The following is a 27,468-nucleotide window of genomic DNA, read 5'->3' as shown; positions in this document are numbered from 1 at the left end:
ACGTGCCCAAAGCATTTGGTTTAGGGGGCAGGAAGGCTGCTTTCTCTCCATGTGTGGCTCTGCATCTCTCCACGCCTCTGTTTCCCCACCTGCATGAAGAAAAAGATGATTCTGAGTGCCCTGAAGAAGGGCTTTGGGAACTGCTGGGTCTGCAGGTTTGGGATGGTTATCCCTAACAACATGCCTTGGAGTTAGGAATTGTCCCAGATGAGTTTGGGAATGAGCCTGCAGCTCTCCAGTCTAATCCCCCTCATATCATCAAGGGATTTTATACAGCTTATGTGCAGCTCTCCGTATTTCAGAGTTGCAGAGGATGCATCTTGTGTGGCCTCCCTGTAAAGCTGCTCCTTCCTCAAGGTTTAATCAGAAAGATTGAGTCTTTCTTTAACTGGGGTATCTTTAAGGTGGGTTCTTCAGCTCTTCCTCCTGTAACTGCTGCCATCCGGAGGCCAAGTGTTTTGTTTAAGTTAGATACTGTTTAATTGGGTATTGTTTAAACTGGATACTGTTTAAATTGGATATTGTTTGTGACCTTCTTCAGCCTTGTTTCATGTGTCCTCTGCTAGAGAATCAAAGCCTCTCTATGTGTGACTCGGTCAGTACTGGCTCTGCAGACGGTACATTCGCCCCTCACAGCCCTTTTCTCTGGCGAGAGCTTGTATTTTAATGAGAAGATCAGATTTCAGCGTTATGTGGTGGGAAAATGCAGCTCTACAATGCTCTATGGATTAAGAAATTAGGGGCCATTGTTTTGCTCTCCCTGCCTGGAGTTGGCAGCGTGTTTCATGTGGCACAGGTCTCCTCCCTGCCACCCGACAAGCAGCAGCGTGGCCCCTGGTGCCATGAGAGCATCCCCTGTGTTCTGAGCCTGGTGTGCCCAGGGGATAATCACTGCCATGGCTTAAACGCATGGGGCAAAGCGGGTTTGTCCTGGAGGAGCACCCACCCACTGGGGTTCAACTTGGCAATGGCCCTGTGCTTTGGCACATACCACCCGGAAGCATGCTTCTGCCCCAGCCCTCCTGTGTCCACCCAGCGCCATCCCTCTGACCCCGCGCGGATCCCCATCGGCTGTCCCCGGTGGGGTGGATGCCGTGCGCTCACCCTGCTCTTGTCTCGCTGCAGGGATCCCGGCTGCAGGACCCGACATGCGGTAGGAGCCAGCGCTTCCCACCGGAGCCAGACTGGGTGGTGCCGCGCAGCCCGGGGCGCAGCGGCAGGGACGGGACATGCCCCGCGCCGGCTGCCTCCTCCTCGGACTCCTCCTCGCCCTCAGCGTGACCGGCGCGGCCGGGCTGGCCCGGGCAGGGTAAGCCCCGCGCTGCCTGCACCTCCCGTGTGTGCCCATCTGCGTGGCGCAGCGAGGTGCAGCCTCCCCGGGGGACGTGAGCCCTGCTGAGCCCATGGCAGCTCCGGGCCGGTGTGGACGTGGGAGAGGGCTCTGGGATCCCTCCCGAGGCAGCCGGGGCTCCGCAGCCCTTCTCTCCTTGTCTGCTTTGCCGCTAGAGAGAAGAAGCCTCTCAGAGGAAATGCTCTGATTCTGTTTAGCTGCTCGCAGGGGGCACAGACGCTAAACCTCATCAGGCCCTGAGCTGTCCATGCATTGTTATTGTCTCTTTCAAGCACATCCTCCACAGAATTACCTGTGCAATCTCATTGTCACACCAATCGCCTTCGAAACAAGCCATCAGAGGAGGATGCAGCATCCCAGCTCTCAGGGGATGCCCTGTCCAGGCACAGAAAGCCCCCGTGGGTTGTTGCTCGCTGTGGTCCATGGTTCTGTGAGCCTGATGCTCGCAGCTCCAGTGATTCCCCTTCCTGGGACATGAGTCCAATTCAGTGCCCTGGATCCCAGCACAGCCTGGGCAGCTTCATTCCCACCGGGTCAGAGGGAACCCAGAGTTTGGTTTCATCTCTGGCCAAAAGGAGCAGGAGCTCAACACCCACCCCAGACACTGCTCATTGTCTGCAGAGTTTGGTTTTGCACTGAAACCCTCTCCTCTGGCGTTAAAGCTTTTCCATTCTAGTGGTGGCTGAAGCACAGCCTGAGCTGGAGCTTTATCCTACATCTGCAAACAAACAATTGCCATTTAAAACCTGCATCTTCTATAGCATCACCCTGCGAGGCTGAGGGGAGCTTCTGGAGTTAATGGAAGCCATCTGATGGCCATGCTAATTCCCAGGCTTTTATTTCAGTCTCTAATTGGGCTGGGAGGCTGGGTCAGCAGAGGAGCTCAGTGGGGCTGAGCTGCTGGGGCTGGAAAATGCTGGAAAAAGGGAATCTTTAACTAAGACCCCCTTGGCTGTGAACCTGGGGGGAGTTTTGAGCAGATCACCGTTACCTCAGGGAGGCTGCAGGGAGAGTTCCCTCTGGCCTCTGCTTTTCCTCGGTGAGCCTGACCCTCCCTGTGGAATCATTAATCTCCTGGTGAGCACATCTGTGGAATGTAAAAGTCTCAGAAAGGAAAAGTCCTCCCATAAAGTGAGTGATTTCAGGGGCAGGGAGGCGATGGATGGAAGAACTGCTCTGGGTAAATCCCCCCTAGGTACCGGCTCCGCGGCTCCCCCAGGACGGGTCCGAGGGGAGGAAGAGTCCGAGCAGCCCCAAGGGTTGAAGCCTGAGGTCCCCTCCCGGTCACTGGTGGATCGGGCACTGCCGTGTCCATGGTGCTCGGAGGGGAGGGGATGCTGTAAGCGCAGGATGGGCGCGCGGGGCCCAGCAGTGTCTGACCCATCCGCTCTGCTCAGCCGCAGGGTCTGTGCCATGGGGCCGAGGAGCCGCGCGGTTGCCTACACCGAGTCCCACGTGCAGCCCGTGTACCAGCCCTACCTCACCACCTGCCAGGGCCACCTCTGCAGCACGTACAGGTGAGGATGCTGCCTGCAGCATGGACCCCATCCTGGCTGGGGGGGGGGGGGGAATCCTGCCTTGATCCATGGGGAAGGGGCTCCCAGCCCGCAGGAATGGGTGCTTGGGGGAGATGCTCAGCCCCATCCTTGCCTTGCAGGACCATCTACAGGGTTGCCTACCGGCAAGTGTACAGGCAGCTGCCGCAGCCCGTGGCCTCGTGCTGTCCCGGCTGGAGCAGGGCTGATGGACACGCACTCGGCTGCAATAGAGGTAAGATGCTGCTGTGACACCCCGGTGCCTGTGCTCATCCTTACCCCAGGCCCCACGAGCCAGGCAGCTCATGGTCCTGGATGCGGCTCTCCCTCAGTTACCAGCACTGCCCCTCAGGCAGAGCCTCCCTGTAGGGAAGCGTTTACATTTCTGGCATCACAACCAGATGCTGTTCAATTTCTGATTAACTCCCAGCCTTCCCCTGCTGCCTCGCAGGCATTTTTCCTTTGGGATCACTTATTACCTTTCGAGTTACCAGAGGATAAATAAAATGAGTAACTCCTTTCCGTACAAACCAGCAGTAATGGAAGAGAAATGCTTTCAGGAGGCACAAACCAAATGCAGAGCGCACCAGCAAATAGTCCATCCCCAGCCCATGCCCATCAGCCTTTCTCCTTCCTGCTGTGCTGCCTGCAGGTGCCTTGGCCCTTCTCCACGCTGCATCCCAAGGTCCTGCTCATCCTATTCCGTTTATCCTGCTCTCCTACGGAGCCAGGCTGAGAGAGCTGGGCTGGTTCAGCCTGGAGAAGAGAAGGCTCCTGAAGGGGAGACCTGAGAGCAGCTCCACTGCCTAAAGGGGCTGCAGGAAACCTGGAGAGGGGCTTGGGACAAGGGCCTGTAGGGACAGGCCAAGGGGAATGGCTTTAACTTGCCAGAGGGGAGACTGAGATGAGCTCTTAGGCAGAAGCTCTTCCCTGTGAGGGTGCTGAGGCGCTGGCCCAGGGTGCCCAGAGAAGCTGTGGCTGCCCCATCCCTGGCAGTGCTCAAGGCCAGGTTGGACACAGGGGCTCATTGGTGCTGCCGGTGATGCTGTGGTTGTTTTCTGTCCCTCAGCTCTGTGCTCGGGGCCGTGCCAGCACGGTGGGACCTGCGCCCTCCCCGGCAGATGCGTCTGCCCCCCCGGCTGGACCGGACGAGCGTGCCAGACAGGTAGGGGCTGGGCTGGGGGCACCAGTGCGGCCGGGGGGCTCCAGAGCCCCTCAGCCCCCAGACCCAGCCCTTGGTGTGGGACAGGGACCAGGACCTGCCTGGTGCTCAGAGAAGAGCAGAGACCACGGTGTTGCCCCTCCGCACACCACGTCCCGCTCCAGGGCAGTGGTGCCGGGTGCTCTGGCCGGGAAGGGACGGGAAGCTCAGCTCCCGGGGGAGCTCTGACCTCCCTCGGGCTGCCCCAGGGCTCCCAGCCCTCGTGTGTCACCGCTGGCATCCAGCGCTGCTCTGTGCGGGGTCAGTGCGAGCACAGGCTCTGCCGTGGTTCTGCAGAGCAGCCCTTACATTGTGGGGTGGCCTGAGACGGTGTGTTTGTAACGACCCCATCTCCCAGGCTTTGTAAACCCCCACTTTGGTGCAGAGACCAAACCTGTGAACTGAAAACACCCAGGGATGGAGGGGAAGGGAGCCTGATGAGCGGCAGGCGCCCAGCTCCAGAGCAGCTCCTCACCAGAAGACAGGGACATGGGCAGCGTGGTGCAAACCAGTGCCACGGCGTTGCACGGCCTCCCTAAGGCGGAGCAGGGGCGGGGGGCATTGACCACGCTGGGCTGAGCTCAGCGCTGACAGCGCCGGCTCCAGCGCGGGGGGGAAGCGTTTTCCCAGTGCCTAAAACAGCTTCTCCGGGCGTGGGAAGCGGCTCAGCAACTCCTGCGCTGTGGGAACAGCTTCAGTAACTGCCCCGTGATGGGCTCTGAACACACGGCGGGGGCCGCGAGCTCCTCGCCACGGCCGGCTGGAGCCAGAACCCCGGCCGTAAATCCGGGATGAGAGCTGAGCGCTGCCTGCGCGGGGCTGGGAGCTCGGGTACAGCTCCCGGGTTGGGCTCTTCTGAGGGCAGGGGACAGGGTCCCACTGGGGTTAGTGCAGGTTTACTCCAGCCTGGGGCAAGGGGAGAGGCTGCCCCGGGTGCTGGGGGGCCTCGTGCTCAGACCCTGCAGTGCTGAGAGCACCCAGGGCTGCACCCAGCACCAACACCAGCTCAGTGCAGTCCCATTGGATCCCCAACCCTGTGCATGGCTGAGCCACGGTGCCCCTCGCCCCGTGCGCACCCAGCAGCACCCTGAGCCGCACCTCTGGTTTCAGACGTGGATGAGTGCGCCGGGCAGAGCCATGGGTGCAGCCAACTCTGCCTCAACACAGCCGGGAGCTTCCACTGCGCCTGCCGGGACGGCTTCAGCCTCTCTGCCGACCGCAAGAGCTGCCAGCCCCTGGTACCAGCGCCGGAGCCAGGAGCCTTCAGCCACGCAGGTAACGTCCCCCTTCAGTGGGAGCTGGGGTTAACACCCAGCACCCCAGGGCAGCCAGAGCCTCTCGGCTTTATTCTTGGTGACCTCTGCCACCCAACCAACCTCCCTGCACACACATCCAGCCCCTGCCTCTCTGCAAGGGTGACAGAGCCTGGCCATGGGTTGTGGTGCCTGGGATGTGGCTGTTCCTTCCATCACCATCATCATCATCACCATCCCTTCCGCAGGGTACCTGCAGCACGAGGAGCAGCAGCGCCGCTGGTGATGGCCCATTATTACTTTTGGTACGCGCTGTGACACTTCAAACTCGTACCGTGAGTAATAATGCGCCAGGGCCAGCACAGGCAGCGCACGCCTGGAGAGCAGGGCACGTCTGCACGGGTCCCACAAGCCACCCGCCTGCGTCCCCGGCCCAGGGGCAGACCCTGGTGCTGGCTGGTCTGACACGGGCACGGAAGGCTGGGTTTCACCACGTCTTGTCCTTTAAGCATCACCCCATTGCCTGAAAACATCCCGCTTTGTTGCAGGTACCCAGCAGCAAGCAGAGGCTCGTGCCTGTCAGCAGCAGGCCAGGATCAGTGCTTGGAGCAGGTGCTGGATCCAAATGATGCTCCAGGGACTGAGCCCAGGGGCTCATTAGAGGGGGAGTGGAAGGCACCAGAGCTTGGCCTGAGCCCTGCAGCACGTTCGCTGCCCAGCACCTTCCCCTTCACCTCAGGCAATGGGCATTGTCTCACTGAGCTTCTCCTGGTCCCTTTCTCAGGTCCCCCCAGTGAAGTGAAGGAAGAAATGAACGAGCTGAGGAGCAGAGTGGAAGCGCTGGAGCAGGTAAAACCTGCAGCACGAACCCTCCCTGCCGTGTCCTCACTACCCCGGTGCAGCTCGAGGCCGCTCTCAGCCCGCTCCCTCCCTGGGCTGCTGCAGCTGGGGTTTCCCTCCATCCTGGCTCTATTTATAACTTCCCACTGGGCTCAGATGCTGCGGGACCCCCACTGGGCTCCAGCAGTTCCAGCCCCACAGCCCTTTGAACGCAACCAAAGCCCCTGAGTGGTTGGTGGGTGCTGCACCCCATGGGGACGGGCTCAGGGCTTCCCTTCTCCCCGCAGAAGCTGCAGCTGGTGCTGGCCCCCTTCCACAACCTCATGCTTTCCGTGCCCGAGGACGTCGGCGCAGACCCCATCAGCCGCTTGTCCCACTCCCTGCAGCAGCTGGACAGGATCGAGTCCCTGAGCGAGCAGATCTCCTTCCTTGAGGAGCGGCTGGAGACGTGTGAGTGCCTGGAGCAGGGCTGGAGCATCTCACTGCTCCCACCCTGGCCCCGGGGGAGCAGATGAGACCAGCGCGATCAGGAACACATGTGCCACTCTGCATCTCTGTCTCCCTCCAGCTCAGCAGCCTGTAATTAATGGCAGATGAACACAAGCAGCCCATTAGCTCCATTTCAGAGCTGGTTCTGTGGCTGCACCATCTGAGTGCCCCCATAGCAGCCAGCAGTCCCAAGACTGGCACGTGAGAACGTGGCTCTGGGGCAGAAGCAGTGGTCACGTCCCGCACTGGGCGGCTGTTCCCTTCCTGTGCTGCTGTCACTCAGCCCTTAGAAGAGAAACCCCAGCTCTGAGGAAAGGAACAGCCCCCAAGTCCACCAGGAAGGGTCAGGGAGCGCAGGAGGAGGCAGATTTACGAGCCTGGGAAGGTTCAGACATTTCCCTTTGAAGTCCATGGATCAGGGAGGGTCCCCAAGTAGCAGACTCTGAAGAAGAGACCCTGGTGAGAGCTGTCATGGGTGAAAGGGCTGAGGACAGGGGGTCCTGCCCATCCCTGCATGGCCCCGAGCTCCCTGCAGCTTGGCCACTGTTTCAATAGGCAGCTCCTTTGCACATTAACTGCAGTCAAACAAGCCCAGAAACTAGCCCCGGTGCTCGCAAAGGCTTGAGAGGAAACTGTTTGAGGGCAGAGCCATCCCAGGTCACTGCTTGCAGTAATAGCTTAGCGAGAAAAGACTTCAAAGAACCTGTTTGAAGACCAAGTGGCAGCAATCAGACACTTAGAAACCACTTCAGGAAGGGGCAATCATCAGAACCAGTAGTGCCCTGTCCATATCATTAGTGACAGCCGAGGAATGTGAGCACTATCACAAGGTGACATGGATTTAGTCCAAGGGATGACTCCCAGGTCCTGGAATTAACTTCTGCCAAGCCTGGCCCAGCAAGCAAAACTTGGTTTTGTCCCTCTCCTGGTCCTGGAAGTCCCTGGAGGACCCAGGACTGTCCTTTAGTGCTCCAGCGAGCACTGGGGCCTGCAGGGCATCCCATGGAGCTCAGAACCACACTTTCTGTGCCTTGTGAAGCTGAGGCACCCCTGCACGCTCCCATTATCTGCCCCGTGGGGATGTGTGTAAGGAATAAACCCCATTTTCTCTTTTAAGGCACCAGCAAAGGCACAAGGTCAGGCCTTGTCCGAGGCTGAATGACCCCAGTGCAGCAGCGGGAAGCAGTGGGGAAGGAGACCAACCCAACCCAGGCTGACACCACTGCTGCTTGTTTGTCCTTCTTCCCAGGTTCCTGCAAGAATGAACTCTAGCGAGCACCGAGGAACTGGAGCGAGCCGAGTGCAGCCACAGCTCATACCTCACTCTGCAGCCCCAGGCTGGGGACGAAGCCACATCACCTGCAGGAAGGCACAGGGTGACAGGAGAGGGCTGCTTTCCCACCAGCATCTGCATTCTCTCTCCCAGCTCACCTTAGCAGAGGTCATGCAGTTACTTCCAAACTGGACTCTGCACCCTCAGCATCTCACCCCTTCCAGTGCAGAGCAGAAAATAAACCCCTTCCCGTGTGCCACGAGTGCCTGTGCCAGAGTCTGCACTGGGCTGTGCTTCACTCTTCACTCAGCACCACACTGAGCACAGGGCGGGTTGTGCTGCCCGCCCCATGGCAAAGAGCTGCTCCTACCTGCACAACTGGGGACAAGTCCTGTGGCTGGGGGACTGTGGCCACAAAGGGTTGTGAAGAGGGGCAGCCCCAAGCCAGGCACCATGGCAGGGGTAAGTGCAGCCAATCGCTGGTGGGGTACAGGGAGTAGGAGCCCATCCCCCTGGCCTCTGTTCTGCTCTCTGGGACCAGCCTCAAGCACTGGAGGTGGCCTGGTCACTGCTTCTTGGCACAGTATCTCCAGCAGCTTGCCCTCAGCTTACTTGCTCCTGCTTGCTGTTCTCTGCACCTTCCCTTGTGCCCTAAAGGGACACAAGGGCAATGCTTCCACCTGTAGGCACAGAGGCTGGTTTTACCCGTTTTAATAGAAAACCTTTCCCTGTGTCACTCCCATTGCGAGCACAGAGCAGACAGGGGCAAGCCCGTGCCACTCGTGGTGAGGACAGGGAGGGAGGGACAGTTCCCTGCAGGCCTGGACAGGGGACTGAGGTGTTTACACTGGCACAAGCACAGGCTGTTGACAGAGCCAGCCTCTCCCAGACCCAACAGCAGCTGTCAGCCCCATGGCACACACACACACCCCCCCCCACCTCCCCAGCACTGTTTGCTCAAGCCCAGGGACACTGGTACAGCAGAGCAGAGGGGACCGACCTGGTACCACACTTCCCTACCTGCCTGGAGTGGAGCTGCAGGGGTTGTAACCAAATACAGGCTCCTGGGCATGCACCAAGGCGGCGGGATCCTCACTGGTGGGGAAGGTGCTTGCTCCAGGGCCTGGATTGGAGGAGAGCTCCAGCCACACAAGCACCACCTTCCTCTTCCTCAGGAGAGGTCCCTCCTGGTCCATGGCTTGGTGTGGGGCTGGGGGGCAGCAGCTCAGCCCTTCTGCCCATTGGGACAGGGCCCTGCCACCACCCCTCAGTCACCAAACCCCTCTGCACAAAGCAGTGAGCACTCTCCCAGTCCCACAGCAGCCCTCCTCCCGCAGCTCCCACACACGACCAGGACTCTCCTTTATTTAAATAACCAAAGGTGTACTTCGTTATTTTTTTCTCTTTAAAGCACATAACATCATTGTCACCCCAATTAAAAGTGAACAGCAGAAACTGCACACAGAGGCACTGCTCCCTCTTCCTGGGGACGAGGCTGCAGGTCCCTCAGCGGACACTGTTCCCCTCAGGACCCTCTGTGACAGCCCCTTATCTGCCACTTACAAAGTGCTGGTTCAGTTCCCATCCTCCCACCCTGACCCGGCTGCAGCGGGTCTGACCCCTGAGTCTGTACTTGTTAAGGCCCCTCCAATAAAGCCCCCCCAGCCCCAGCTCCCAGTTACAGGAATTCCCTGCCTTTCCCAGTGGAGGCTTTAACCCCCAAATGTCGTGTAACTGCAATTCCACCAATGCAGGCTGCAAAAGCCATCTGCATTGGTTACCTGAGCAGGCCGAGGCAGCTTATCTCAAAGTTCTACACCCTGCACCATGAACAGGAGAGCAAAAGCCTCCCTGAACCCAAGTTAGAGGTGAAGGTTACCCCAGAACCACAGGCCTGACCCAGCCTTGCTCTTTGCAGAGAGCATCACCACTTGTGCAGCTCCCAGCGAGGGATGCAGGAGCCCTCCATCACCCCAAAGCACAGGGAAAATCCCTTTATGTGAACGGGAAAGGATCCGTTTCCCCCAGAGGGAGAGCTGAAGCCTTCAGGGCCCGGTCACAGCTCCAGCTCACTCTCCCCGTGGCTCTGCAGGAGCTTTGCAAGCCTCGCAGAGCCGCAGATCCACCGAGATCAGCAAAGATATGAGACAGGCACCATCTTTCGGCCAGTGCTGACCATGACAAGTGGCAAAAGGAGCAGAACAGAGCCCTTTGCATCTGCAGCAGGCACCACAGCACCAGGACACCCACTGTGACCAGGCTGAGCCACCAGCACGGCACAAACAAGTCACCATGAGCACAGGTTTGCCCAGGGCTGACACATCTGTAGGTTTTAAATACAAGCTGGTGGCTCTGAATGGTAGAAACAAGCATGGGGCTTTGTTCAGAAGAGGCCTAAACCAGCAAGGCTGTACCACACCATACATCTGGCTTGGTCAGGTCCCCACTGCTGCACAAGGGCACTTGTTCAAACAAGGCAGTCAAGCCTGAAAACACACTGTGAGGCTGAGCAGCCCCACACATTCCCCTCTGCAGCCCCAGCTGAGGTTGTCAGCCCTGATGCTTCCTTCAGAAGCGAAGGACTCCAGTTAGAAGTAACACAGAGCCCCAGCACAAAACACCGCTGTGACACAAGGACAATCCCCAGAGAGACAGGCCCTGTCCCAGGGACACCCTGTGAGCTCCACCGTGCCAGCTGCCCGGGGGGACACCCGCTCCCTGCGCTGCTGAGAGCCGAGGTCTGCATTTTCACCTGATTCTCAGCCTTGGTTGAGCAGCATCAAGGTCGTGCAGATACAAACTGCTGCCTGTGCGACTGCCAGGCCAGCACCAGCTGAGCCCACAGGACCACAGGAGGCAGAACCCAGCCGCCAGCCAGGCTCTCCTTGTCAGCCCACAGGAGCTGGGGAACTCACCTCTCTGGTCATTGAGCCCTTTGGTAGCACAAGTTTGATGCCTGAGAAATTCAGAGAAAGGAGACGTTTCATTGGGAGACAATGAACCCATAAGAGAAATCCACTCAACGGGGACCTCAGTGCTCGCTGGACACCCATGCGTGCTGGTCCATGGTGTTCCCGGAGTGACAAATCACTGCAGAGGAAGAGAAGTTCCTTCGGGATTTGGCAACAGACAGGTCCCTTCAGCCACCACCACATGGTGACGCCACTAGAGAAGCATTTAAGATGAGTCCTTTGCCTCACTTGGGCTTGGACGGCCTGACAGCATGAAGAAGGTCTCCCTCATGGTGTGGTAACATCTATCAGTAAGGTCAGAGACATCATCTGATGTCAGGCCTTTGGTCTCGATTGGAGGCAGAACCTCAACCTTGATTTTGCCTGGGAACAAGAGAAGAGCCTATGAGAACACACACCAGTTAGGAGGAGAGGTGGTGCCCCATTTTAAATCAAAACATCCCCCAGTGTTTAATTACAGTTGGAGTTAGCCCAGCCCAGATTCTGCTGCCAAGAGCTTTGAACTGGCTCCACACATGTTCCACAGGGACTCCTCCTGCTCACCCCAGCTCTGCTTCCCTCCCACCCCCATAGGTCTCCCCTGGGCATGGCTTCAACCCTGTCCCCGAGTGACTGTAAAGACCCTCAGGCTCTGGTACCTGATGTAAATAGTTTCTTCTTTGGGTTATAGAAGCTGGTGAAGGAGGAATACACCACAGGGATCACTGGGACCTTGGGGAAGAAGAGGAAAAACAGGAGTTACTTGCACTGCAGCAGCCCAGGGCAGGCCAGAGATTAGCAGCAGAGCTGACCTGGCCCAGTCGTCAGACACTGAGGGCACCACACAATCCCACAGGCAAGACTCGCTTCCAAAGGCTGGAACAGTCAGGACTCAAATGAGATCCAAACTACTCCCAGCAACTCAAGGCATGGGGACATTTGGGCACTAGGACCAAGTTACACTTCAGCCCCGTCAGCACAGGCTCTCTGGGCAAATTGTCCCAAGCCAGGCTTCAAATCCAGGTATTTTCTGACCCACAGACTTTGGAAGGTGCCCATTCTGACAGGCCTTGCCCTGCTGTGCAGGCACACGAGTGGGGCAGGCAGCTTGCATGCCTTCAGCTTTTGAGCAAAGGGTCACCAGCTGCTTTCAGGGAAGGTTCAGGGGCAGAGACACCCCAGGAGGGCACAGTGACTCAGTGTTGATAACAGACAAAATCCACAGCCCACGACTCAGGGGGAGTGTCAGAGGTGGGTGCTTTTTCCACTGTCTCCCTTCGTGCCAGCCCCTGCCCTGGTTGCATCACCCCAGCAGGAATGGTACGATGCAGGCTACACCCTGGGCTGGGTCGATCGAACCCAGCAGATCTGGCACCTACTCCCCTTCTCCGTAACACCTCTCTTAGGGAAAGCAGTTTCTCCTCAGGCCTGGGGTCATCCCAGCCCCAAGAAATGAGGCCATGGGAAGGTAAAGCACCCATCCCCTCCATCTCCACACTGGCAGCCAGCTCCCAGCACTGTGAACTGAGCAGGGTGGCCCAGGCAGCACCACCAGGCCTTCAGCATCCTTGGCACACTGCCCCGGAGCTCTGCCCAGGCAGGCACCACCTCCATGAGCACCCACAGCTCCAGCAGCCAAGGGCCAATTTGCCTACTCCCAGATCTTGTCATCTTAGAGAAGGCATTTAAGACACAACAAAGAAGTACCATCAGGCTGTCTGGAAGGGAGCAGCTATTTCCACACAGAACAAGCCCAGGTGTTGCTCTAAACCACCAGCATTAACAATCCTGGATCAACAAACACTACCCTATTGCATCCTAGGGGACTGGGAAATGCATCAACAGCTCTGGGGTTCCCCAAGAGCTCACTGGGCTCCTGGCCAGAAGGGAGCTCTGTGCTGTGCTCCCAGGAGCAGGGCATGGACACTGCACCCCACACTGCCAGGCAGCCACCTGTAAAGCCTAGAGCCAGGGAGACAAGTGTGCCTGTGCCCACCTCTGCCCTCCAGACAGGACACCAGGGCTGCAGTGCTGGGGGGGTCCCCAGAGACGACAAGGCAGCTTCTCCACTGTCTGCAGCCACCCATCCACAGGGGCCAAGTCACTTCTGCAGGAGATAGAAAAGGCTCCCAGTCCTGCTGAGCAGTGCTTATGACACCTAAAGGTGGTTTAACTTAGGAGCTCAGCTGTGAAACAACTCACTAGAGAGCAAATGAACCACACCGCTGCATGACCAGTGTACAACACCCACTGCGGAACTCCCAGGGTCCCCAGCAGGTGCACAGCACCATTACCTGTGCCTGGATAGCAAGATGAAACGCTCCTTTCTTGAAGGGCAGGAAGTCCCCGGTGCAGTTCCTCGTGCCCTCTGGGTACACCCACACCTTCACCTGCACATGGAGAGATAAGGCTCCGCTCCAGCAATCCGCTTGAAGTGCTCCTTCCTGCTGGCCGAGCCACCAGCCAGCCTTGCCAAGAGCTGCAGATGAGCCAGCACCAGGAGTGCCACATCCCCCCATGCCACCTGAGATGCCCAGCATATGCCACCCCTCCAAGCACCATGGTCACACTCACGTTTTCAGCCACCATAGTCTTTGCCACCTCTGACATCACCATCTTGGCACTGGTGGTGCTCTTCCTGTTGATGAAGATGACGCCACCGAGGTACATGATGAGCCCCACGAAGCCCGTGTACAACAGCTCCTTCTTGCCCACCTGGACACAGTTGTCAGGCAGCACCTCCATCAGCCCTAACACGATGGCAGAGGATGAGACCCAGCAGTCACCCCTCTGCCTGCATCCAGATGGAATGAGAGACATGATCTGAGGTGTGGAGGGGAGCACGAGGGACAGGGCAGTGCCTTGTTTCGATATCGGCTTCTTTCTGCTGCCATCAACAGAGCAGAAGGAGACTCTGCACACAGCAGAATCACAGGGGCAGGGTGGCTGCAGGTCATAGCAAGACCCTCAAGAGGCAGGGTCCCTCCAGCACACTGACACATGCTTGGCCAGCCAGGCTGTCATCAGGTAGGGGTGTAAGAGGGAGCTGAGAAGCACCTGAAGCTGAGGAGTACCTGGGGTGCTGCATGGGGTGTGATTGCTCAGGGTGAGGGGAGACCCTTCCTGCACCAGCGCTGACAGGGAGAGCTGGACCAGTGGGCTCAGAAGCCCAGAGTGGCCGGGCAGGAGCTGCTTGGCCAGGGTATGTGAATAGGATTTCTAATGGTGAGCAAGACAACTGCTCCCTCTCTCCCACCACTCCTCACCCATCATGTCGAGGATGCTCTGGTGGTTGGACACAATGATAGCAGGGCCTTCTACCTCAAAGTTTTCCAGTCCCTTCACCTCAAACCTCAGGCCAAAGAAATACTTGAAGGTCTTGACCACATTTTTGATGATTCTGCAGAAGAGAAGAGCAGTCAGCAGCAGGGCAGGGGTGACAGGGTGTGCTACACACAGGGTGGGTGGAAAGAGACAAGAGCACCTCTGTGACACGGAACCTCCTGGTCCCATCTTCCCTGTGGTCCACTCAGGTGTGTCCTGCACTATTCCATGTGCTCAAGGTGCTTCAGTTGCATTTTAAGCCCTGTCCACTCCCAGTGTTTTACTGGATTCCCAGGCAATTTTACTGGAAGCCTGAGGGAAGCTGATTGTAACTGAGGCTGGTATAGCCAAGTCCACATCTCCTTTAAGCTGACAGCATCAGCTCACAACCAGGCTCACTATGGGCTCTTTGGTAGAGGCAAGTCCAGCCCAGCGCAGCTGCAAGAGCCCTACACACAGGGCAAGCTGGAAGCCCTCCAAAGTCCAGGAGGGAGGGATGCTGGTTTCTACACTGGATCACAGACAACTCCTCCTGCTGCCAGTCCTACCCATTTGGTGCTGTTTGTTTCCCCTGTGCCATGACTATTGCCTGCTCTGATGCCACCGATGTTTTCCTCCTGCCATCAGCAGAGCCCCACACGTTGTTCCAGCAGTTCCCCTCAGAGCTGCCACCCCCAGCACATGAGCATTAACCTGCACACCCATCACCCAAGGAAGGCTCTGCCAGTTCTGCTCCTCACAGTGCTGGAAGATGCTGCTTAACCATACAAACATGAGATGCCATGGCAGTCCAAGAAGGGAAGAGAGTGAAGGTAAGAAATAATTCCCTGTACAACACAAGGATGAAAGCAACAAAGCTCCCACACAGCTTGGCACAGGCAAGGTGCCCCCGGCAAACCCATCTTCAAGCAAACACTTTCTGCCTGTCAGTTCACTTCCCCAGTGGATCTACAGGTCTGTCCACAGAGCTCCCAGCTTTCTTCTTCTGTGCCCAAGGGCTGGCAGGAGACACCAGTCATGCCCTTGCTGAGCACACCCAGCACTGGTCACCAGCCCATGGAGCAGGGCCCACCCACACCACCCAGACAGGTGGGAGCTGGAGAGCTTCCAACTCGGCCAAAGGACACAGCCAGAAGCTGGCAGCACACAGGGGCTATTTTGGGCAGGGAACAGCCATTTGCCAGGTCTGGAAGCAGAGGAGCTTGCACGTGAACCCCCAGCCATCAGCTCAGCTCTCCCCTAGGGCAGACTCAGGCGCTGACCTGCCCTCCATCAAGCATCTGGATGTCCTGCCTTAGGGCCCTCCTTCTCCCTGGCAAACAGGGGCTGAAGCTCTCCCCCTTGCAGGACAAGGCAGAGGGACCAGTGCCAGCCTCTCCCGCACCGAAAGGCCCAGCCTGGGAAGCACCCCTGTCACCCAGGGCAGGAGGTGAGCACCCAGCCAGCGCCTCACCATGGCCTGGCAGTCAGCTCCCAGCATCTGCTCTCCAAAAAGTATCCCCCCCTGAGATTCTCCACATCTTCAACCGCACACCTCTGCCAGCGTGACCTTCCCCCAGCTTGCTCCTACCTACAGTGGGGTCCATATCCCCATGGGGCACCTTGCCACGCAGACCATCCCTGTGCCAGCTTTGACACAGGAGTTCAGGTCAGGCCAGTGCACGCAGGTGATACAGCTCAGTAACAGCACTATCACTCCCTGTCATCAAGAGGTGCTCAAAGGTTAGAGCCACGCCAAGGGAAGGGACACAGGAGGTGGCCAGGACCTGCAGCAAGGTTACACAGAGCAGCTCAGGTGAGGAGAGGCAGGGTGACAGGAATCAGTGGGGTCACAGGGATGCTGTGACACCAGACTGACCTAAATCCCACTTCTCCTGGTTCCCAACTGCCAACCAAAAACGAGGTCACTGCTCTGGAAGTCACACAGCTCAGGAGCTGCCGGCAGAGGCTGGTTACACATTACTCAAGAGCAAGCATCCAACTTCCTCTTGCCAGTGCAGAGCCAGCCTTGCCTTGCACAAGATGTGACATGAGCTGAAAGAGGCGAAGGGGCAGAGCTCGGAGCAAGCAGAGATCCACCAGTGGCCCTGCTGAGGGGCCACATCACCCACGTGGTTAAGCCCATGGGTTCCACTCCCCTCCAATGCTGCAAGCAGCTTCTCAGCTGGTATGAACGATCCTGACTTGGGGCAGTCACAGCTGCAGAGAGCTGTAAGTCTGATGCACTTAAGAGTAGAAAAACAAGAGGGGAATGTGCCTTTTAAGTGAATCCAAACCACCTGAGTCCACGTACTTTGCTCCACAGCCTGAGACAGAGGCCTCGTTAGGATCCTCTGATTTTCCAGAACTAGTGCAGTGTGCTTACCAGACAGGAAGCTCTCACAAGAGGTTTCACCTCTAGATAAACGGTCTATCTCTGTCAGACATGAGGGCAACCTCTTCCAAGTCACAACAGCTTGGCACCAGAGCCAGGAGCACAGCAAGGACAGGGTGTTCTGCACCTGGCAGCAATGCTGTGGTCACTGCCTGTCCACCAGCACATGCTCTGTGCCAACCCCTTCCCCGAGCTAGAATAAGCAGACTGGGATCCTGCAGGAATGAGGAGCTCACTGGATCACCTCTGTCACAGACCTCCCAGAGGCTGGCATACACAGCCAGCATCATCAGCCAGTGCCAGCACATGGAAATGACAGGCTTAAGTTACAGGAAAAGGGCGGTTCTGGCCTAAATTCAGCCTCAAGTTTCAACACGAGGAGCTGTTCAGCGCAAAGAGCTCTTGTTTCCAAAGAGTTCCTTTAAGTTTAGACAAATTTTACAAGCTTTAAGGGTGAGGAAGGAGGGGGGATGCCTCTAACTCCCATCACAGAATCTCCCAACTACAAAGCAGGTGGTGCAATGGAAAGCTGCTCCTGAGCAAGCCAAGGCAACCAAGGCTGCAGATGCAGCTAGGCTGGAGATCCCAGGGCAGATTGCTGCTGCCAGCGCCTGGGCTCACAGCACCAGGGCGGATGAGAGCCCACGGGAAGGGCAGAGCCCACAGGGCAGCACGTCGCGCACTGCCCCGCTCACTCCACCCCGAGTCCTGCCTGCCAGAGCCACACTGTGAAGCAAAGTCCACCTCCACCAGCTGAAACGCTGCCCAACCTTTGATCCAAAGGATGTGTTCAGGCAATGGGGCTCCACTTCCCTCGGCACTCGTATAACTCGAGCTGGACTTGGATGGTTAGAGCAGGTAACAACCTGCCTGCGGGAGAGCAGAGCAAGGCGCCCAAGCTCTCCTGTGCCAGCTCTGCCCTCACAGTGCTGCTCCCCAGCACTCCTCAACCACTGCCACAAGCAGCCCACAGAGGACACGCACAGAGCAGGGCCTGCCAGCAACAAGCACAACCTCCATCTCCCCGGGCTGGGGGCAGCGCACTGACCATCACCTGCAGCGGCAGCGCGGCCGGCACAGCTCAGCCTATGGAGCAGGGAGGGCACCAACGCCCCCCCCAGCATAGCGCTGTCATGGAGCTCACCCCAGAGCTGCACAGCCCCTCAGCACGGCACTGGCCGCCATCCTCACAGCCCAGAACCCCCGCTCCCATCACACCCATCCCCAGCGGGGCTCTCTGCACGGCCCGCACCAGCGCAGCCCCCACCACAGCCCAGAGGGCACCACCGAGGCCTCCATCCGCACACACCGAGGTGTCGGAGGCCACCGCCACCCTCCGCGTCTCCGCGCACAGCGGCTGGGCCTGAAACCGATCTCCCCGGGTTGTGCTCCACCGCCGGGCCCTGCCGCCGCCGGTACGGCCGCGCTCACCTCATGTTGCGGACGGTGCGGCCGCCGTTGAGCAGCAGGCAGGCGGGCGCGGCCAGCAGCGAGCCCATGACACACAGCACGCAGTACCAGCCCAGGCGCAGCGCGAAGCCCACGGCGGGGCTCAGCTCGGCCAGGACATGGAGCAGCAGCAGCACCGCCGCTCCCCGCAGCAGCACCGCCGCTCCCCACAGCAGCCACCCCAGCTCCATGCCGCCGGCCTCGGCCGCGCTCCCAGCCCCAGGAACCGCCGCTGCCGCCTCCGCCGCCGAGACGAGCGCCGGGCGCCGACCCCGCCTTATGTGGGCGGCCCGGGCCCGGCTGCTCCGCTCCGCCCCGGCCCGGCCGTGCCCGGCCCGCCCCGCCGCTCCCCTCAGGCGGGTCCCGCGCTGTTGCGGTTTGGGGTCCCCTCGCTGTGCTGCGTGGGTCCAGCTGCTCCCATGGCCCGGTGAGGGGCGGTTTTGGTCCCCTCATGGAGCCCAGGGGAGGCTTTGAGTCCCCTCATGGCGCCATGTCAGGGCTTGCACTCCCTCTGTGGTGCCGTGGAAGGTCTGTGGGATCCCCTCACGCTGTCATGAGGGGGGTTCAGTCTGTGGTGCCATGGAAGGTCTTTGGGATCCCCTCATAGTGCCATGATGGGGTTTTCAGTCCCTTCATGGTGCTGTGGAAGGCTTTTGGGATCCCCTTGTGGTGCTATGACGGGGTTTTCAGTCCATGGTGCCACGGAAGGTCTTTGAAGTCCCCTCATGGGGCCATGAGGAGGTTTTCAGTCCTTTCATGGTGCCATGGAAGGTCTTTGGGATCCCCTCACGGTGCCATGAGGGGGTTCTGGGTCCCTCCTGTCACCACGTGTGGTACCCAGGTCTCTCATGACAGTTCGCACTAGCAGAGGTCAGCGTGGCTCCGCTGTGGCACATCGCCATCACCCCATCTCCCTGCCCACGCCTTGCCTACACTCTCCATGGCGCCCGATGCTGGCACAAACAACACTGAGTGGGCCGGGGCCGCCGCGCTGGCGCTGGGGTTAGGGCAGGATCAGGCCCCGCCGCTCTGTGGGCGTCCTGCTGGCAGGGCAGATAAAAGCACATGTGCTGGCACTCACACAGGGTTTGCAACACCGCTTAGAGCCAAACCCCAGTCCCACCGGTGGCGGCGGCTCCACTGGGGTAAGGCTGCAGCCCCAGCACCCCCTCAGCATCCCCAGCACCCAGAAAACTCAAGGCAAAGGAGTTGTCCTGTTCCAAAGGACACTTGTTCCTTGGCTTTCCTTAGACAGGGGCAGCGGGCTGCTCCCAAATGAGCTGTCACCAAAACAGAGGGGACCTCACTGCATTTCCCTGCTCCCCAGCAGCTTGAATGCTTGAAGCAGAGGATGAGCTCCTTCCCTGAGCTGTGCTCCCCACAGCTGCCAGGCAATGACATCTCAGCGCTGGTCTCATGACTCCTGCTAATGCCACAGAGAGCCCTGATTGTATTAGCATCTCCACGCAGCATTAGGTTAATCCTCCGGCCTGCGTGCTGCAGGCTGCTCCGAGCACCCGCTCCAGCGCCGCGCCAGCACCATATGCCTGGGAAGTCACCCAGACCTTTCCAGCTGAGCACACGCTGGGCCCCGAGCGATCCTGCCTGATCCTCGTGACTTGCCCCTCTGTTGACAGGAGAAGAAAGGGTGCTGTGTCACCGGGGCACCGCGCAGCCCATCTGCCCAGCTCGCAGCTGCTGGCTGGCGTTGCGAGCCTGAAATGGCAATGGCAGCGCGGCCACGGTGCCCGTGGCAAACAGCGGCAGATACGGCTTCACATGTGGGCTCTGAAAGCAGCTTGGCTGCAATTCCCTTCTCCCCAGAAGCTTATCTGGAGTGATGCAAATGAAACGTTCAATATCAGTCTGCAGCCCAAGGAAAGGGAGGGATTTCTGATGCCAGATTAGAAGGCAGACATGGGCCTGCCTGCTTGCAGCAGAGCTGTCACGCTGAGTGGTTTCATAAGGCAAAGCTGTTCTGCTGCCAGATGACGGCAGCCATCAATGTGCATCAACATTACCATAACAAATAGCCTGATGGGAGCAGGCCCGTGAGCCTCTGCGGGCTGTGGAGCACAACAGGGACTGTGGCACCCCCTGAAATGTGGCTGGGTTTGGGCCAAGGCAAAGGCAACCCCCTCCTGCCCTCCCAAGCTCCAGCAGCCAGAACAAAGCAGTTCCAAATTCCTTTAACCCCCCCATCCTACCAGGTCGCAGGGTGTGTTTTGCATATTTACACTAGTGACTGAATTATTTAGATGAGGTGCAAGGCAGTCTATGTAAGCGGAGTCCAGAGACACAGGCAGGAGCTGAGCAGTCAATTCTCCGTGTCAGGCGCTGCCTGTTGAGGGTGTTTGGGGCACACAGGGCCCCCCAGCACCCATAGCAGAGACCTCAGAAAGCTACACCAGGGACAAGCACTAACAGCAACACATGGAGAGCTGGAGGGTCCATGCAGCATTGCTGATGGTGAGATTGCTGAGGCTGAGCCCATGAAAAGTCAATAAAGCCAAGAGCTTTACCACCCTTGGCCCTAGTTTTATGATGCCTTATAATAATTCATCTCTGGATTTTATCTTTTATTTGTCTTAATTTATTGCATCCCTTGGAAACACCATGTGACCTCCCTTTGGGTGACTAGCTTCTGACTGGAAAAGAAAGGGAGCCAGGGAGAACATCTCCCATGCAGCGGGAAGGTGTGTGGGGAAGGGAAAGCACTCAGTGGGGTGGGACGGAAGGAGGGATGTGTCCATCACCCAGCATCATCACTCAGGGCTGTGAAGCAGTTGGAGGCTCGGGGCTGAGGTGCTCAGCCTCTGTCTGCAGAGTGGTGTCTTGCTCCCCACTGCCTCCGCGTGCCTCTGCCCTTGACATCCCGCGGTGTCTTTGGCATCTCTACCCAGCAGCCTGCTTCCCTTCGCCTCCTGCCAAGGGACATGTGTTGAAAGCAGCAGCTGGCTTTGGTGACATTAAAAGCCGGGGGAGAAGGAAACACCAGCCAAGCCTCCTCGCTCTTGGCCATGTCAAGGCATGTGGGTGGCTGTGAGCCCTCCCAGGGAGGGCAGCACAAAGCCATGGCTTGCTCAAGCTCCTAGACAGCAATCCCTGCTGCTGAGTGCTGCAAAGCAGCCTCCATGTCAGGGACTTGTGGACACTAGGAAGATCTACTCACCTAACTTATTCCAGACCTCTGTCAGTCCATCCATCCATCCATCCATCCATCCATCCATCCATCCACCCTCTTCCCTCTTTACTTGTCTCCACCAGCAGCTGGCTTTGAGAGATAGAGCCTGGAGTCACTGAGTCTCACCTCTGTGTAGCTTGGGGTACATACAACAGCCCAGCATCATGCCACAGATGTAGTTATGCTGCTACAGCTTGCTCCAGGTTGGCAGACTGGTAACCTGGGCCATCTCTGCATCAGTGAGCAAGGCTGTCCTAAGGGCTGACACCACTAGGATGGCATCACTGGAATCTCCTGGAAGTGTTACCCTGGCAAACACAGTGAAGAGCTCTGAGCTGGGCTGTGCTGTATCTACAGCTGCAGGCTGCTTGGCGAGACAAGGATGGTGGCTAAGAGCAGTTTGGGTAAAGGCTGTGGGTGAATCCCATTTCCCTCTCACTTGTTTCAGCCTAAAAGGGCAACAGTGCATGAAGGTGAAGTCCTGCTGCCGCTCCTCGTGTTGGTGGTGTGGAAGCCCAGGGTTGAGCCGTCACAACACACAGGCAGAGCTCCAGCCTGACCCCAGCTGCTGTGTTGGCTGCAGGTGCCCATGGTCAGACTTCCTTTCATGGCTGCGCTTATCAGTAATGACACGTCAGTGCTCTTGTGACAGCAGAGTAAACACTTGGGGAGGAACTGGGCTCTTGACTCAGTGTGGTTTGAAGTGAGCGCTGCAGTTACCCACAGGACTGTGCAGCAACAGGGCTCTGCAAAAACAGAAGCATGAGATTGCTGAACTGCTCTGGTGAGGATGCTGCAAGGGCTGGAGCATCCCTGCTCTGGAGCCAGGCTGGGAGAGCTGGGCTGGGGCAGCCTGGAGAAGAGAAGGCTTCTTAAGGGGAGACCTGAGAGCAGCTCCAGTGCCTAAAGGGGCTGCAGGAAACCTGGAGAGGGGCTTGGGACAAGGGCCTGTAGGGACAGGCCAAGGGGAATGGCTTGAACCTGCCAGAGGGGAGACTGAGATGAGCCCTTAGGCAGAAGCTCTTCCCTGTGAGGGTGCTGAGGCGCTGGCACAGGGTGCCCAGAGAAGCTGTGGCTGCTCCATCCCTGGCAGTGCTCAAGGCCAGGTTGGACACAGGGGCTTGGAGCAAGCTGCTCCAGTGGAAGGGGTCCCTGCCCGTGGCAGGGGTTGGAGCCGGATGAGCTTTAAGGTCCCTTCAACCCAAACCAGGGTGGGATTCTCTGGTGCTGTGGTTCTGCAGACACAGCCTCCGGTGGTCACTGGAAAGAGGCTGAGGGAGTCTGACTCTGGAAACACACAATTAAGAGAGAATTGCAAAAGCCATATTGCAAAAGTATATTAGATAGTCAGAGCCTTCCTTCCTGTAGCCTTTGCTCACCTACAGAGAGCTCTATTGAGAAGGAAACGGTGTTACCTGCTCAGATGTTTGCTCCAGCCAGCTGGGGTTTAAGGCCCCATCCGCCAGGGACTGGAGCACTTGGTGGGTCTCAGGCCCCACAAAACCCCTGCTGTGTCTTACTTCTGAGCTTGTCTTTTCTCTGCCTTGGACAACTCAACTAATGATTTAAATCCATGGAAGACATGGCACCATGTGTGGTTGCATGAGGAACCCCACACAAGCTGGCTGTCAGGGAGACTGGAGATGTGTTTGCACCATCAGGCACGGATTCTGCTCACATCCCTACACCCCCAGCACTGGGTTTAACTTTTTTCTCCTGGCAGACGTTGCCAAAACCGGGAGGCAGCAAAACCACGCGGCAGCAGGATCTCACTGCTGCTTCGCATTCACATGCCTGGGCTGGAAACCCTCCTGCACCCATGTTCTGTGCGAGGCATCACGCCACCCACACAGGCAAGGCTCGGGGTGAAATGGGAGTGAGCCCAGCATAGGACACAGCCTTGGACATGACATCTGGATCTGCTGCGATGGCAGTGTCCCCATCACTCCTCTCCTGCTGCCTCACATCCCTTTGCTGCCGATGCGTAGCAGTAATTACAGGGAAGAGGAAGATCCCGTTTCCCCCTGGGAGCTGCTGTAATTACCACAGTGCAGTGGCCCACGAGAGCAGCGGGAGCCTGGGGCTTTGGGAGTTGAGCGTGGTGTGCCCCAGGGAGGAAAGGGAAGCTCAGATCTGCTGCGATCCCTGTCCCTGCCTCCAAACAGGCATTTCTTTACTCTGAAGCATCACTTGGTACCTGCTGGGTGCAGGCCCTGCTCACTCTCCCCATGCTCCCTCCAGCACACAGCAGTGTAATGTTCCTGGATTACCAGCAGAGCTAAAGGGCCTTTGGGCTAAGCCTGCAAGTGCAACTAAACATCAGCTCAGCTCCTGTGTCCTGGGGCTGTTCCTCAAGCCGAGCTCATCCGGTGGGATCCCACACCACCTCCGTGGTCCCACTGCCTGCAGCAGCACATGGGGCTCACACTGTCCCATCGCCTCCCTTTGCAGTCACCTTTGAAGGTGATCCCATCCTCCTGCTCCTGAGCACGTCTCCAGCCGCCTGCTCCAGCTCCCCAAGGGAAATGGGCTCCAGCACCTCACAGACACTCACTGGGGCTCAGCACAGGAGCTGCTTGGGGAAATGGCCTGGGTGTTGCTGCCGTGGAGCAATGGAAATGTACTGACACCGCTGGGCAGGGCGGGAGGGAGCGGTGCAGCCTCGGGTGCTCCCAGCACAAGGACAGTTTTTCTTACAAACAACTCCAGTCTTGCCACAGGAATGAGCTCCTGGTCTTGCTGATGGCAGCAGCACCGTGGGCTGAGCCGTGGGGCAGGGCTGGATCCTTGAGGGAGCTGCTGGCACCCATTGCACCGCTGCTGGGCAGCAACTGTGTATAGCAGAGGCATGACATGAAACCGGTACTGAGCGTATTTCGGGCATATTGGCTCTTCCTGGGTTCCTTGTGTAAGAACAGAGGGTCAGGGTGGTCTGAGGTGCTGGGATACCCGGAATCAGATTCCACGAGCTCCCTGGGTGATCCCTTCTCATCGCCAGCTTGTTGCTGGCTCAGGACCTACTCGAGGTGCCAGAGTCCAGTGCGAGGTGGATTCTTTCCTGGCAGGCCTCCCTGGCTGCTGGAAGCAAACCACACTGGCGAACATCCACAACAGGAATATGACTCCATGAAACAAACAGTTTCTCTCTCTGTTTCCCCTGTTATTGATTAATGCCTCTTTATGACTCTAGCTAAAAAAACCTCTTGTAGTTGCTGCCTGTCACAGGAGATCAATGGAGCAGCATTAGCAAGAGATACGGAGGCAAACTGTCCCAGGGAGCTTCATGCACAGCCAGCCCTGGGAGCAGCACTGCTGCTGCTCAATCAGTAGTTCAGCATGACCTCTCCCTCTTGCTTGCTTTCCCCCCTGAGCTCGCTGAGCAGCAAAGCCCGCTCCGAGCTTTCACAAGGACTTGATTACAACTATCCCGATTGATCTGGGATGTAAAGAATAAAGGGGCCTCCTAAGCCAGCTCTCTGCATTGGGAAAGCTCAAGTGGCTGCGCAGACAGGGTCAGACCCTCATTAATTCCTCGGTGCTCAGGACCCCGCTCATGTGGTTGTGGAGCCTGCACAGGGCATTGGAAGGAGTCAGTTCGTCATGGCAAACGTGATCCTGCTTGTCCCCAGGCTTTCCCAGTCAGCTCCCTGTGCTGCTGCGGCCTTTTGGGAGTCCATCATCACTGGAACTACCAAGCTCAGTCCCTCCCGGTTTCCTTTCTGTGATACCCCAATGGAGAAATCTATGTCCTGGCTCTTGGAGCAACAGGAGGGGGTCCTGTGGAGGGGCTGGGGGCTGCAAGGGCTGTCTGCAGGCACCTCCGAGGGAGGAATCCCCTGGGTTGCAGCTCCTAATGCAAGCCATGGGGATGAATAGCTCCATAACCAGCTAAGCCAGTGCAAGGATCTGCTTGCTCAGCCTCCTTGTCCATGCTCCTTTGCAAATTCCTTTTCTCCCTCAGCTGGGAAGAGCCCACGGCTGGCACATGACAGAAATCCTAATGAGCATGGTTCCCCTTCCAGAGCTCCCGGCCACAGCCACCACGTTCTGCCTTTACCCCTAGTGCTGCCCCTCTTCTACCCTAAGGTCTGGTGTTGGGCTCTTAGCAAGGGACAAGGACATCCCTGGGGTGTTCCCAGCCCAGGGGAATGGTGGTGAACAGAGGGTGAGACCCCCAAAGCATCCCCAGCAAGCTCTGCAGAGCTGCATCCCTGGCCTGAAGCACACAAGGAGCCTCAGCAGAGCCCTCTCCGAATTCCATAGTGCTTCATTACAAGGAGCAGGGCTTTGGAGAGGAAGCGGCGGGGACGAGCACAGGCCAGATTGGAGGGAAGCTGGTGCTGGGGGTGGCTGTGCTGTCAAGCCAGAAGCACAAGAGCTGATTAGCATTTCTAATTATAACTGCAGCGCTCAGCCCCATCCGGGCCCGGCAGGCAGAGCCAGCTGTGGTGCTGTGCAGGAAGCGTGGGCCATCAGCCTCAAATCCTTAAAGGATGCACAGGAAAGAGCATTGAAGCCCAGATCCATCAGCTCCTGATGGAGCACCGGGTGCCATCACAGCCCCCGGGGCAGAAATCCTGCTGGTTCCTGGCCATGGGACTGATCCTGATGGCATCACTTGGGCAGGAGTAAGCAGAACCCCTGTTTTGGTTCTGGGTCCTGCACCCCCAGCCAGGCAGCAGCAATGGGCACTGTGGGCGATGGCATTGGGCTGGTGTCACCCACCACTGACATCCCACCTAGGGGAAGGCAAAGGGTGCTCTGGAGGGGATGAGGGGACAGTGGAGGTCCTTGCTCAGCGCTCAGCACTGCTCTGTACTTTGCTGTTAGCACTAGAGCTGGCAAGATAAATTATTCAGTATTGAATAACATTATCATGCAACTGGGTAAATATTATAGGTCAGCAAATGACTGTTCCAGGGCAGTGGGTGACCTATGAGGTCCCATGTCCCCAGGGCACAGTGCTCTTGTCCTCAGGGCACGGCTGGGATGTGATCAGAGGAGAGTGTGCCAGTGGAGATCAGTGTGGGGCTCTCGTGGGCTGAATGACCCAGGAGAAACTGAAGTGACTTAATGCAGGTAAAGATTCCCAGCTTGGAGATCAGCATTGACTGCTTCCGGCATCTTCTGGATGGTGAGAGCTCCTGTGGGACCACATTCCCCACCTCCATGCAACCTGGAGGTGCTCAGGATGCTGCCTGCTGCTGGGATCCCATCTGGCAGTGCTGGGGATTTTGGGGAGGGGAGAGACCCCTGTCACAGCCCAGGCTGTGGGGTGGCAACACCAACATCTCTGCTTCCAGGTCCCCCATGTGTCTGGAATATAAACAGGAGATGGGCACCATGGGGAGAGGTCTGCCTGCCCCTGCACATGGGATGCGAGAGATAATCCCACCTGCAGAATTTGTATTACTGTTCTGATTGGATTAATTAATCATTCAGTGATAGGTGCTCATTAGGCATTCCAGCGATCAATACTGATCACTTCATTACTTGGCATATTACAGCTGGGGAAGGTCTGCTCATTCCCAATTAGATTCCCTGGACAATCTACCCCGGAATGTGGCAGAGCCCCGCAGACAGCTCCGTGGCACTTCCAGCCTCTCTCTGCTTGGGCCTAGGCAATATGTTTCCCATCTCCAGTGAGGGTTTCATTCCGTGCTCTGTGCTAAGCCCCAAAAATCAGGGTTCCAGGCACAGGAGGGTGAGCTGGGGAGCCTGGGATGCTGCTGAGCCCCCAGGCCACGGGCACAGAGGAAGCACCCCAAAAGGCACATTTTTGTCTCTCTTTTCCGCCTTTATCTCCCTTCCCTGTATACTGCACTCCCCTGGGATGAGAGGCTGTGCCTGGCCTGTCTGCTCCGTGCCTGACACAAAGCAGCCGCTGTCTTGCCTTGAGGTTTCCCTGCCCAGACGCAACGCAAACAGGGAGGAAGGCCCGGGCTGGTGCTGCTGCTCCTGGGCTTTAACGTTGCGAAGGGGACAGTGAGGAGGTGAAGGAGGTGGTGCCCGGCTCAGCCCTGGGGGTTCCCCACTGCAGACCGCTGGGGCTGGCTCAGCATCTCCAGGGTCATCAGCCGGCCTTGGGAAGCCCGGGTGAGACCCTGGCTGGTGCCGTGAGCCTGGGCTGGGACCCCGAGAGGAGCCGAGCCGTGCCGAGCCGAGCCCAGCTGAGCCAAGCCCAGCCAAGCTGAGCGGTGCCGAGCCGTGCCGAGCCCAGCCCAGCCCAGCCGAGCCCAGCCCA

General features: G+C 58.1%; 2 protein-coding genes across 3 annotated transcripts; one reads left to right on the top strand and one right to left on the bottom strand.

The window, feature by feature from the left end:
* Positions 1–1,229: 1,229 nt before the first annotated feature.
* Positions 1,230–9,840, top strand: EGFL7 (EGF like domain multiple 7; the record flags this gene model as incomplete). The annotated part of the gene is made up of 9 exons (XM_080630949.1): positions 1,230–1,309; positions 2,749–2,868; positions 3,009–3,121; positions 3,956–4,051; positions 5,198–5,362; positions 6,125–6,189; positions 6,468–6,630; positions 9,354–9,571; positions 9,697–9,840. The coding sequence occupies 9 exons, from the start codon at positions 1,230–1,232 to the stop codon at positions 9,838–9,840; spliced, it is 1,164 nt and encodes a 387-aa protein (XP_080487075.1).
* Positions 9,622–18,277, bottom strand: AGPAT2 (1-acylglycerol-3-phosphate O-acyltransferase 2). Of its 2 annotated transcripts, XM_080630957.1 has the most exons (7): positions 18,023–18,277; positions 14,160–14,293; positions 13,468–13,643; positions 13,188–13,283; positions 11,553–11,625; positions 11,143–11,277; positions 9,622–11,032 (listed from the first exon to the last, which is right to left on the bottom strand). In XM_080630957.1, the coding sequence occupies exons 1-7, from the start codon at positions 18,229–18,231 to the stop codon at positions 10,974–10,976; spliced, it is 882 nt and encodes a 293-aa protein (XP_080487083.1). In that variant the 5' UTR covers positions 18,232–18,277; the 3' UTR covers positions 9,622–10,973. The 2 variants fall into 2 exon arrangements, with proteins under 2 accessions (XP_080487083.1, XP_080487084.1); XM_080630958.1 differs by having other exon boundaries at positions 9,622–11,277.
* Between the last annotated feature and the right edge of the window lie 9,191 nt (positions 18,278–27,468).

This window comes from Psittacula echo (genome assembly GCF_963264785.1).
Source record: "Psittacula echo genome assembly, chromosome: 16".
In the NCBI taxonomy this organism is placed as follows: domain Eukaryota; kingdom Metazoa; phylum Chordata; class Aves; order Psittaciformes; family Psittacidae; genus Psittacula; species Psittacula echo.
The sequence above is the reverse complement of the archived record's forward strand: the minus strand, read 5'-3'. Positions and strand labels throughout refer to the sequence as shown.